The 12,167-nt window shown below is 47.9% G+C and overlaps 1 protein-coding gene across 4 annotated transcripts in view; it reads left to right on the top strand.

Moving 5' to 3' along the window:
- MGAT5 (alpha-1,6-mannosylglycoprotein 6-beta-N-acetylglucosaminyltransferase) overlaps positions 1-12,167 on the top strand; it is a 362,213-nt gene that overhangs the window by 159,878 nt on the left and 190,168 nt on the right. For all 4 annotated transcript variants that reach the window (XM_059704617.1, XM_059704616.1, XM_059704618.1 and 1 more), the window contains one exon: positions 4,995-5,159. In XM_059704617.1, coding sequence (XP_059560600.1) covers positions 4,995-5,159 — 165 coding nt within the window. The remainder of the gene's footprint in view (positions 1-4,994; positions 5,160-12,167) is intronic.

The following is a 12,167-nucleotide window of genomic DNA, read 5'->3' as shown; positions in this document are numbered from 1 at the left end:
AGGAGGGTTTTATTTTCTATTTACGTATTTAGCAGGCACTTATGTAGTGCCTGTTATGTGCCAGGAAGTTTTAAAATAGTTTATAAATGTTGAACTCTTTAGACTTCATAACTACTTTAAGAGGCAGGGTTATTATTATCATTCTTTTACAGGTAAGGAAACAGGAGTGGAGAGCGAGGACTCAAACCTAGGAACTTTGACTCCAAAGTGTGGGCCCTTAACCACACTGCCAGGGGTGGGGAACTTTTTTCCTGCCGAGGGCCATTTGGGTATTTATAACATCATCCGTGGGCCATATACAATTATCAGTTTAAAAATTAGCCTGCTGTATTTGGAAAAACATTTGCTTAACTCACCTCTAATGCTTGGCGAGGCCAGACCAAATGATTTCGTGGGCCTCATACGGTCTGTGGGCCAGACGTTCCCCACCCCTGCGCTATGCTAAGGATGAAAGACACTGAATTTCGCACTTGGTTGTTGTTGTTTTTTTCACCTTGGCTCTTGACTCGCAACTGGTCCCATTGAGGCATCGGGGAATTAGGCAGATCTGAGTTATGTCTGAAACCACGAACACATTACTTCATATCTGTGAACCTCAGTTTTCCCATCTGTAAAATGAAGTCATACCTATCTCATGGAGAATATGGACATATCATGGGATTTCATATCCTATCTAATAAAAGAGAAACATGGTAATTGGCGTATGACCGCTACCCATCCCATTGGCTAATCAGCGAGATATGCAAATTAACTGCCAGCCAAGATGGTGGCTGGCAGCCAGGCAGCTTGAAACTAACATGAGGCTTGCTTGCTTCAGTGACGGAGGACTCCAACGTTCCCCGCCTGCTGCTGCCAGCCTCTGAGCCTGCAGTTTAAGAAACATTGTAACAAATATAGAAGCTAAACAAAACCCCAGAAACCTGCTTTCAGCGGAGCCCAGGATCTCAGGGCTGGAGTTGATACAGAGTTTCGATTATAGAACCGAAACAAACCAGATACCTGCTTTCAGGAGTGGAGGCCTAAGAGCTGGAGCCTCAGAGCCTCAGAGCCTAAAGCTGGCCCAGAATTAAAAAGAAAAAGAAAAAAAGGAGCGGTTTGGAGCTTCCATCACCCGCCAGCCTGAAAACAGCCATCAGCCCCTCACCCAGACTGGCCAGGCACCCCAGTGGGGACCCCCACCCTGAAGGGTGTGTGACCAGCTGCAAACTGCCATCATCCCCTCACCCAGGCTGGCCAGGCACCCCAGTGGGGACCCCCACCCTGAAGGGTGTGTGACCAGCTGCAAACAGCCATCATCCCCTCACCCAGGCTGGCCAGGCACCCCAGTGGGGACCCCCACCCTGAAGGGTGTGTGACCAGCTGCAAACAGCCCTCAGCCCCTCACCCAGGCTGGCCAGGCACCCCAGTGGGGACAGCCACCCTGATCCAGGACACCCTTCAGGGCAAACCAGCCAGCCCCCACACGTGCACCAGGCCTCTATCCTATATAGTAAAAGGGTAATATGCCTCCCGGCACCAGGATCAGCGTGACAGGGGGCAGCGCCCAAACCCCCTGATCGCCCTGCGGCTCTGTGTGTAACGTGGTGGGGCCACAACCTCCCTATCAGCCCTGCTCTGTTCGTGACAGGGGAAGGCGCCCCAACCTCCTGATCAGCCCTGCTCTGTGCCTGATACGGGGGAGCTCCCCAACCCCCTGATCACCCTGCGGCTCTGTGTGTGACAGGGTGCGGCGCCCCAACACCCACCCCCCCCCCATGGGCCCTGCTCTGTGTGTGACGGGGTAGAGCCATAACCTCCCCATTGGCCCTGCCCTGAGTGTGACAGTGGCAGTGCCCCAACCCCCTGATCGGCCCTGCTCTGTGGGTGATAGAGGGTGGCGCCCCAACCCCCTGATCCGCCCTGCTCTGTGTGTGATAGGGGGCGGTGCCTCAACTCCCCTATCGCCCCTACTCTGTGAGTGACAGGCGGGAGCTCCACAACCCCCTGATGGGCCCTGCTCTGTGCATGACAGGGTACGGAGCCCCAACCCCCCTGATGGGCCCTGCTCTGTGCATGACAGGGGGTGGCGCCACAACCTCCCTATCGACCCTGCCTTGAGTGTGACAGGGAGCGGTGCCCCAACCCCCCAATCGGCCCTACCCTGATCATGACTGAGGGTGGCATTGCAACCTCCCAATCCGCCCTGCTCTGTGCATGACAGGGGGCAGCGCCCCAACCCCCCAATCGGCCCTACCCTGATCATGACTGAGGGTGGTATTGCAACCTCCCGATCCGCCCTGCTCTGTGCATGACAGGGGGCAGTGCCCCAACTCCCCAATCGGCCCTGCTCTGAGCCCGACCAGGGGCTGCACCTAGGAATTGGGCCTGCCCTCTGCCATCCGGGAGCAGGCCTAAGCCAGCAGGTCGTTATCTCCCGAGGGGTCCCAGACTGCGAGAGGGCACAGGCCGGGCTGAGGGACCCCCTTTTCCCCCCTGAGTGCACAAATTTTTGTGCACCGGGCCTCTAGTATATATATACACACACACTAGAAGCCCAGTGCATGAAATTTGTGTGTGGGGGGGGAGGGGCGTCCCCTCAGCCCAGCCTACATCCTCTCCAATCCGGGACCCCTTGGGGATGTCCGACTGCTGGTTTAGGCCCAATCCCTCTCACAATCCTGGGCTGCTGGCTCCTAAACACTCACCTGCCTGCCTGCCTGGTTGCCCCTAACTGCCGCCCCGCCGCCGCCAGCCTGATTGCCCCTCACTGTCTCTGCGTGCCAGCCTGATTGCCCCTAACTGCCCCTCCTTCTGGCCAGGTCACCTCCAACTGTCCCCTCCCTGCTGGCCTGGTTGCCCCCAACTGCCCCCTTCTTCCAGCCTGGTCACCCCTAACTGCCCATCCAGCTGGCCTGGTTGCCCTCAACTGCCCCCCCCTCTTGACCACCGGCCTAGTTGCCCCTCATTGCCCCCCCTGCCAGCCTAATCACCCCCAACTGTCCCCCTTGCCTGCCTGGTCACCCCCAACTGCACCCCCCTGCTGGCCTGGTCGCTCCCAACTACACCCCCCCCCATGCCATCCTGGTCGCCCCACACAGCCTGCTTGTTCAGTCATTTGGTCATCCCTCACTAACCTCCCTGCCAGCCTGGTCGTAGGCAGCCGTCTTGTGAGGGCGTGAGGGTTAATTTGCATATTACCTTTTTATTATATAGGATTTATTATATAGGAGATTATATATATATATATGGCACATGGTAGGCCTTCAGAAATCGTTAGTTCTCTTCTGCCCTTCTTTGTTATAATCAGATCTTTGGCCCTATTGCTCTAATGCCACGGACAGCTTATTGCCTTCAGGTAATATACATACTGAAGAGCAAAAATTAAGCCTGGTCAGATATTTGTTAGAATTAATGAATGAACAGACTGCTACGATCTTACCATTGTGAAGAAGTGTGATGTTCAGTGTTGTGAGAGGTGGGGAGGGTGAGATCGTCCCAAGCACATCAGTCAGACTGACTGAATCAAGATCAGGCTCTGTTTCTGTTTGTAGTTTTTTGTCAGCTCCAGTGATGTCATCTGTGAACCACTGAGCACACAGACTTCCATACTAATTGCATATCTGTGCCTCTGTTTTGATGAGTTTCTCTCCTGGCCTGGCAGAAGGGGGCCACCTGAGTGCTTCCGGGCCAATGCTGGTAGGCTCTACCTGGGGTTGGTGAGTTAACCAGGTGTGTGTTTCTTCCCAGGCCAGATCAGAGCACCTGCTCAGAGTGAGTTTGCTCTGTTCCCAGCATAGAGGCAGGTAGCAGCTTCCCATTTGTCTGCGTTCAGGACTTCACCACATCCGTACCCACACTGTTCCTGTTCCACTGGCCCACTCCCAGTTCATAAATGAGTCTGGATTCCCTCCACATGGTTGGGCATCCTGTTGTCCTGCTGCCTTTTCCACATGTAAAAGTCAGCATATCTTTCTTTGATTATGAGTTTCCAGAGGAGAAGGGCTAAATTCACCTCTGTGTATGTGGAAAACCTCATATACCAGCTCATCGAATGTTGACGTATGCGAGAATGACATGTCTGGAGGGAAGTGTATCACTCCTACCCACAGTCAGATATGTAAGAAAGGGAGTCAGCACTTGCATGGAAGTGCCATGAGGGAATATCCCTACCATCTAAGGCAGTGCCTGGCACCCAGGAGTTGTGTGATAGTTCTTGAAAGAGTGAATGCCTCTGGTCTTGAAGTATTTTTCTAAATCTGTACGCCTAGAAATCTGGGAACTGTGGCTTTTATTGTCACCATATGTAACCAACCGAAATAGAGACTTCAAAAAACTTGGGACATACTGCAGTATAGGACACTGAAATAACATCAAACTTGATCCAGAAACTACTTCAGGACCTGGCCACCCTTGGGGATTGTCATTCTGTGCTCCGGTGAATCGTGCTATAAGGAGGAGGAATTTCACAGAGTGCTTTGGTAGGATGCTAACAGGAGTTTTCTCCATCAGCCCAGTGGCTAGAAATAATTTATGTCATTTATTGCCCAACTTGGGTCCCAGAACAGACCACGTTGTTTTCTGCTTTCTGGACACTTGAAGATGGCCCTGTCATCGTTAAGATACGGTTTGTTGGGACAGGCCTTGGGAAGTATTGACTCTGCTACTTCTTTTCTTTTTCTTTTTTGTTAATCCTCACTTGAGTATATTTTTCCATTGATTTTTAGAGAGGGAGAGAGACACACACACACATACATAGAGATGAGAGAGATTCGTCAATTGGTTGCCTTTCGCACGTGCCCTGACCAGGCCCAGGGATCGAGCCTCAACCGAGGTACATGCCCTTGATGAGAATTGAACCCAGGACCCTTCATTCCAAGGGCCAACACTCTATCCACTGAGCAACACTTACCGGGCCACTTTTCCTTCTTAATGTCAGAGAGAGGAAGAGAGAGCATGTGCATTGAACACCTATTCAGTGACCAAAGAATTTTTAAACTGTGCATTTTATTTTACAGATCTCAAGAAAACTCTCGCCGTGTTGTTGGATAATATTTTGCAGCGCATTGGCAAGTTAGAGTCGAAGGTGGACACCCTTGTCATCAATGGCACAGGAACAAATTCAACCAACTCCACCACAGCTGTTCCCAGCTTGGTAGCACTTGAGAAAATTAATGTGGCAGGTAAGGAGGGCGATTCTATAGCCCGGCGTGGGTCAGATCTTGATTTGAACTGGGAAAAGAATAAAGAAGCACAGTGGTTCTTTTCCATATAAGATAAATCCCATAAACTTGGTATGGCCCCTGTGAAGCTGAGTTTAAATTTATTTTTGAATAACAGATGTTAAAACGCTTTTATAGTCTCATCATGATGTGTGATGTCTGGTGGTTCCTATGATATATTTCACATAATGAGCTCCTAGAATTCACTTTTAATGAGAAGATTCATAGCATGGATAAATGAAATGTAGAGGTTATCTGGGAAGCGCGTGCTAGTTAGAGGGCCTTCCTCCTCCCCATTTTCATCAGACAGTTTCAAAAGTCTGTTACATATGATAGAGCCCCTCCTCCCTGTTGTTAAAGAAGAGCCACCGTTGCAGAAAATGCCTCCGCGTGCATATGGAGAAGTAAGTTCTGGAAATGGATGTAGGAATCGCGGCGCCTACCTGATCTTGGGCTGATTCTGTAGCCACGCATGGATGCCACCGTGCGGTTCCCACGGGTTCATTGTGTCTGGCCCCTTCTTGAAACTGGAATCTTGCATGAGAGAAGAGAAGTGGGTTAACCACAAAACCCACATCAAACCCAGCATGTATTGTCCATAGCTCGTGTTGGACCCCTATCGCTGCCCTGGGGTTGGCCTCTGGGGCTCTGTGGTTGAGCCAGGACTTGCTCTTGTTAGAGTGATACCGTCCTTTCCTAGGGACTAGGGACGAAGAAAGGTGCTGAAAGGTTAACATCAGGTGCTTTAGGTGAATGGTATGAATACCCATTCACTACTCCTGGCGGGTGGTATCCAAACCCTAGTTAGTGGACAAAATAAGTAGCTGGGCAACTTTTGAAAATCAGTTTAGCATACTCGTTGGCTTGTTTCTCACTTCCCCTTTCTTATAGAAATTCCCAGAATTAATTGGGAGAGATTCCTTTTCTTTCCCACCTCCAGTGTCAAAACATTTAATCGTTTCACATTGTGCAAGCTTATTATATTACCTGTTTGTTAAGTTCTTTGCCCTTTCACGGGTTTTAAATTGCAGACTATATTTCTAATAATCCAAAGTATCCAACCAAACAGAGGTATTAAAAATAACTTTTAATTACAACACAGAGGCAGTGTCATCTAGGCCATAAATCCTATCTTCCCTGCAGTTTCCAACAGCTTCTGTAATTAGACAAGGAAACCTCCCACTGTGTTGAGCTGCTTATTAATAAACAGCACCCATGCCTCTCCAGGCTGCACTCCTCCATCCCCTCCCCAGTAGGAAAGGCTATAGGAAAGTTCCCGTCTGATTGCTCTACCTTCCCACAATCCTGGAGCTGGGCAGGGTGGGGCGCGCTGCCACTGACTGCTGCCTCCCACTGCCTCTGTCCTGCAGGAACCGTGTATACATGTCTGCTATCATTCTCTCCCCTGATCAGGGATCTTACTGCCTCTGGCTGTTTTGTTTGTGAGCCAGGCTCTCGGAGAGACTTCTCCTTCTGGGCCCCAGCCCCAGAGTAAAGAATGGTGGGTAGACCTCCAGCAGTGACATAGGAGGGAGTTGTGGCTACTTCTTCCCTGCCCTGAGTATTCAGCTAGTTTACTCAGTTATCAGATATCTCTTGAGCATAGTCCCTTAGCTATTGGCTCTGGGGGGGCTCCTTTAGCAATACCATCAGTCCCCTGTTTTCACTAACATTTAAAGAACCAAAGAGTTTTCTTTTTCCTTTGGGGAAAGTGGGAGACAAGTTATGCCTTCAATAATTAACCTCATTCTAGCTCCTTTGTACGTGTGTGTGTGTGTGTGTGTGTGTGTGTGTGTGAGAGAGAGAGAGAGAGAGAGAGAGAGAGAGAGATTTGAGATTTTTACTGGGCAATTAGGAAAATAATACATAGGCATAAAATAACACAAACTGTGGTCACTGTAAATGGGGGCAGTGTAGAAGGCTTCTCACAGGAAGGTAAGCTTTGCAGGTAGGTAAAATTGAGGTGTTAGGGCCTCATGGAGGAGAAACAGACTAGAAATGGGCTTTGACTCAGAAGAAACTTGGAAGGAAGAAGAGGAAACTAACATGGAGCAACCACCCATTAATACCAGTTATTGTTCCTGACTCTTGGAGCCACAAACTATATAATAAAAGCCTAAGCAACCATTATGGAGAACGACCTGAACGACTGGTCGCTATGATACACACTGACCACCAGGGGCAGACACTCAATGAATGCAGGAACTGCCCCCTGGTGGTCAGTGTGCTCCCACTGTGAGCCTAAAGCCAGGCTCACAGTTGGCAAGCTCAGCAGAGGTGGTGGAAGCCTCTCCCACCTCCACAGCAGCACTAAGAAGCAGCGAGCCAAGCGGTAAGGAGCGAGCAGGCAGGCAGTAAGGAGCGAGGGATCCCAGATTGTGAGAGGGATGTCCGACTTCCGACTTAGGCCCTATCCCCCTGGTCCAGCAGTCGGACATACCCCAAGGGGTTCTGGACTGCGAGAGGGTGCAAGCTGGGCTGAGGGACACCCCCCCCCCCCCGAGTGCATGAATTTCATGTACCAGGCCTCTACTATTAAGTATAATCTTCTCAGCATCTCTGAGAAGTAAGTGGTTTCACGGGCTTCAGTGAGTTAAATATTTGGGAGAGGGGACCTTTGGTACTGTAATCCTCTGAGCTCAGCATAAGGCCGCCTAGTACCACAGAGAGAAGACAGAGTGTGTGCTGTATCCCTTGCTTCTCTTTGTAAATCATTGCAAATGGATGAGTCTGGGGAAGTGTGCTATCTTTTTTGTTGAGGTTCCTAAAGAGCTGACAGTATAGCCTGTTTAACAAGGAAATTTTTTTTTTTTTGGTCTGGGTGTCTATTCCTTGATTGACCTATGTATTATTTTAAAAAAGAAGAAGCTCGCCCCTCTGCATGTGTGTGTGCATAGACATCCCTTCTCTAGGCTTCGCATTGGCCACGGTGGACATAGATGTGAAATAAAGATTAAAGGAACTCTCCTTTATTTCCTTCAGAAATAAATATTTTTTTCAAATAATCAGCATTTGTTTATTTGTCATGGCTATAGATTAGGGTGTGAAAAAGAAGAACAAGAACTTAAGTTCGTAGTCCTAGTTCATTATCAAGCCCCCATGGCTTGTGTGCCTTCTGTCTGGGCCCCGGTCACACAGGTGGTCCTCATACCCCTCTTGTCATAGCAGGAATAATAGCTCTTGAGCTGTGAGAGTTCATCTTTATAGGGTTCCAGTCCTAGGGTGTGAAGTTATTCGTTCTCCCTTTCTGCATTAAGACATGTGGTAATTGCTCAGAAGCGCTCTCTCTGGTATGCCTTTACTGCTTACTCCACTGTCGCGCTGCTCATGATGGTTCTGATTGCTTACTGTTGTGTCTGATTGCTTGCTGATATAGCTTCTGGTTGGCTATAAACTGCCTCTAAATTGGGTACCATAGCAATTGAAGAAAGGCTTTTTACATTTATTTTCTTTGTAGGGGACATTAGTGTGTATGTGCATGTGTCCCCTTTCCTTTTTCTGTTTAGTTGTGTTCCATGTGGCTTTTATCCAAAATGGCTTTTCTTTCCAAATTTATCACTCTTGGGCTATTTTATTATGTGAAAGTGAATCATTCCCTTTAGAGAAATTAGGTTGAAGTGGACTTTATTAAAATCAAGAATCATATTGAACTGCATTTTGAACTCTGTTTATCTTATTGAAGAGGAAGGTGGATCAAAAAAATGAAAAAACAGATTTTTAAAAATCTCCACCCTTCAACTAATCACCATTTCTCCAGGTTTTCTCCCTGAAAGGACTTGCTTGTGCCTTTGTCAAAATTATCTGCTTTCAGAGAAACACCTTGGTTTTCCGGAAAGACTAATTCTGCTTTTCTCCAGAATGGTGATCTTAGGTTATGAAGTAGAGGGGACAGGATTGGGTCTGAGGTCCTTTGCCACATTCTAACGTGGGGGAGGTAAGAAGTACGGATGTGTGATAATGAGAATGCCTGCTGTCTAAGGACTGACAGCGCCCATGTTTATCCTTGTTTTACCCATAGTGTCTTGTCCAAAGCTGTCCTATTGAAGGTTCAGTAAATCCTGCCCACATGGTTTGGCTTATGCTGTAGGGGGCGAGCATTTGGTTTCACTGCTGCAAGAGGCTTTTTACTTTTATTTTTTTATAGTTTCTCTTCTCCATTTATACTCAAGGGGATTTGCTTGGAAGTGGGACTTGGTATCTCATTTCCCTTTCTCAGACCTCAGCCGACACCACCTAACAGCAGGACTCTGGTTTTGTCCGGCATGACTGAGCTTCCTTCCCACAGGTGATTCTGCATGGTGGACCTTCAGAGGACTTGATAGTTGCAATCTAGACTGGAATGGCTTGGGGGATGGGCACACATTGCAGAGCTCTGTACTGTGTGGGGCAGGGGGCGGGAGCATGGGTGTGTGGTGTGTGCATGGGTGCATTTATTTACTCTCAAAACCCAGTTGTTCTCCTTCAACATCAGCTGAATTACAGGCCAGCGTTGAAGGTTCTCTAAAAGGCCCACATAATGCTAGCTCCCCTTTGTGTTATGACTGCTTACAAGTGCATGGTCAGTTGAGAAACACAATCACAAAATCGAAGGTGCAGGCACAATTCAGATGGCCATTTTCTGAGACTTAGTCCAAATTGAATGTCTGCATTTCTCAAACATCAGTTGCAACATATAATATATTGTAGTGTTTGAGTTTGAAGTGCAGTGTATTTGAACTTGAATGCTCTTCTCAATAAAAAGAACCATAATTATTATTCTTACCATGTGGAGATTGAAAATGAAAACGTCCCTGCTGCTTTCCAGGGCTTGCATTTGAAAGTACCTCCCTCCCTTTGTGCTGCTAATGGGCCTTGAAATTAAGTTGCACCTGTGTGACTTCCTTGTTTGTGTACCCACATTTCCAGTTGTGTTGAAGTGGCACCTGCAGTGTCCAGCCCCCCCCAACCCCCCCCCACCCAGTGGCTCAGCAGGTGGCTCGCCCAGGATCAGGTATTGGCCAGCCAATGGCACCCCAGATGCTGGTGAGAGACAGAAGAGAGGCAAGATTTCAGGGTGCTTTCTTATTGATTGCACCAAGAAACAAATGTCTTCTTCCTATCTACCTGTCACTTTCTGTTTCATTCTTTACAAGGGCAGCAATAAATACCTGGCTACTTGTCAGAAACAATTCTTTTGCTACCTTCACCAAAAAATGTATGTCCTTGTTGGTATGGTTTTCACCTCGGGTGGTCAAGGGCATTTTGGTTTTTATGAAGAAGGAGGAGAAAGAAGGGGGATGTGCAGTTCAGGAGAAGTGATGCTGCCCTTTGAACCCGTGTACTTATTGCACTGAAAGATGACTTTGCCCCTCAGGCAACACTTGGCAATGACTGGAGATATTTTTGGTTGCCACAACTGAGGAGATACTATTGACATGGTAAACAGAGGCCAGAGATGCTGCTAAACATCCTACGTGCAGTGCACAGGCCAACCAGCTCCACAACAGAGAATTATCTAGCCCCAGCGTCAGTTGTGCTGCAGCTGAGAAACCCTGATCTATAAAGTATTGTTGGAATCTGGGATTACCACTTAAGATCAGTGCAGAAAGAGGCCTGAGACTTTGAGGTTTCCTGATAGGCCTGCTGAGACCTAGGGTCTCCTCCCCTCTTCCTTTGCAAGGCTGTTTGCAAGTCCCCAGCGCCTTCCACTTTTAGCTCTGCAACTGATCTTCCAGACCCCTAAGTGAGAGATTTTATAAACTCCCAGACTATTTTGGGATCCTGACCTTAAGAAACTCTTTTCCTAGACCCAAATTAGTAAATGTTGGCAATCTGTATTTTATGCCTGCTTATATAGAAGATAATTATTTTTAAGTAAGAGCCACTAATTCAGAATAATGATGGTAAAGTAGTCTGAGAGAATGGATTTAAATTATACGACTGTTATAGAAGAAATTACATTGTTATTTTAAGCAAATTGTAGAATTATCCAGATATGAGCAAGTAAATTAAGTAAGTTAAGGAAAATAAGACAGGTTCCCAGAGGTCTGCGTGACTGCATGGTATGCCCTGCACAGCATATCCGGAGCAGTGCCAAAGGAGATGAGACTGGAAAGACAGGTTGGGGGTTTGTGAGGAGTTTCATGTGAAACTACTGAGGAGTTTCTATTTTGTTCTATAGGCAGTGACAACTGATAAGGGTTTAAAGCAGGAACTTGGTTGATAAGATCTGTATTTTCAGAGAAAACTCAATGGCCTTGTGGAAGTGGAATGCCTTTTCGGGGGGGGGGGGGGGGGGTCATGCTGGAAGCCAGATGAGAGAAGGTTTAGTTGGCTCAGGTAGGAGAAAGCCTGAAATTGGACGTGAGGCCAAGGGAAGAGGGGTGGGTTCAAGACCATGTCAGGGTGGAGCTGACATGACGGGGACACTGGTGGACACTGGTAGGCCATGGAAAAAGGCAAGGGAGGAGGTGTCCTAAGGATTCCCAAGGACGCTGTTTCAAGGATGACTGTATGGAGGGAACAAGCCAGCAAAGAGACAGGACTGTGTGAAGACAGCAGCCATGTGTTATGTGGATTTAGGGAGTATAAATGCTTTGCTGTAAGCCCTGTGGTTAGGAGTAACAGTTTAAAGGCAAATGGAACCATTGGCTCCCAGTGCTCAGGACATGAGGGTCAAGGAAAGGCTGTATTTGTGTAGCCAGGCTGCCCTGGTTCAAATCTCGGCTCCACCACTTCCTGCCTGTATCACCTTGGGCATGCTTTTGAACCTTTCTAAGGCTATTTCCTCATCTGTAAAATTGGGGAGATAATAATAGTTCCCATTTTATGGGGTTGTTGTTATAAGGATTAATGAGACACATGAATAATTGAGAAAGGAGCCTGGGACAGAGTTAGTAGTACATGAGCATTTGTTAATTACAGCTTAAAAGCTACACATTTGAAATACTGGTCTAAAAATAAAAATTGTCTTCTCTAGTTATTAGAATA

The sequence above is a fragment of the Myotis daubentonii genome, chromosome 7 (assembly GCF_963259705.1).
Source record: "Myotis daubentonii chromosome 7, mMyoDau2.1, whole genome shotgun sequence".
In the NCBI taxonomy this organism is placed as follows: domain Eukaryota; kingdom Metazoa; phylum Chordata; class Mammalia; order Chiroptera; family Vespertilionidae; genus Myotis; species Myotis daubentonii.
Note: the sequence above shows the minus strand (reverse complement) of the source record. Positions and strands in the feature narration are given on the sequence as shown.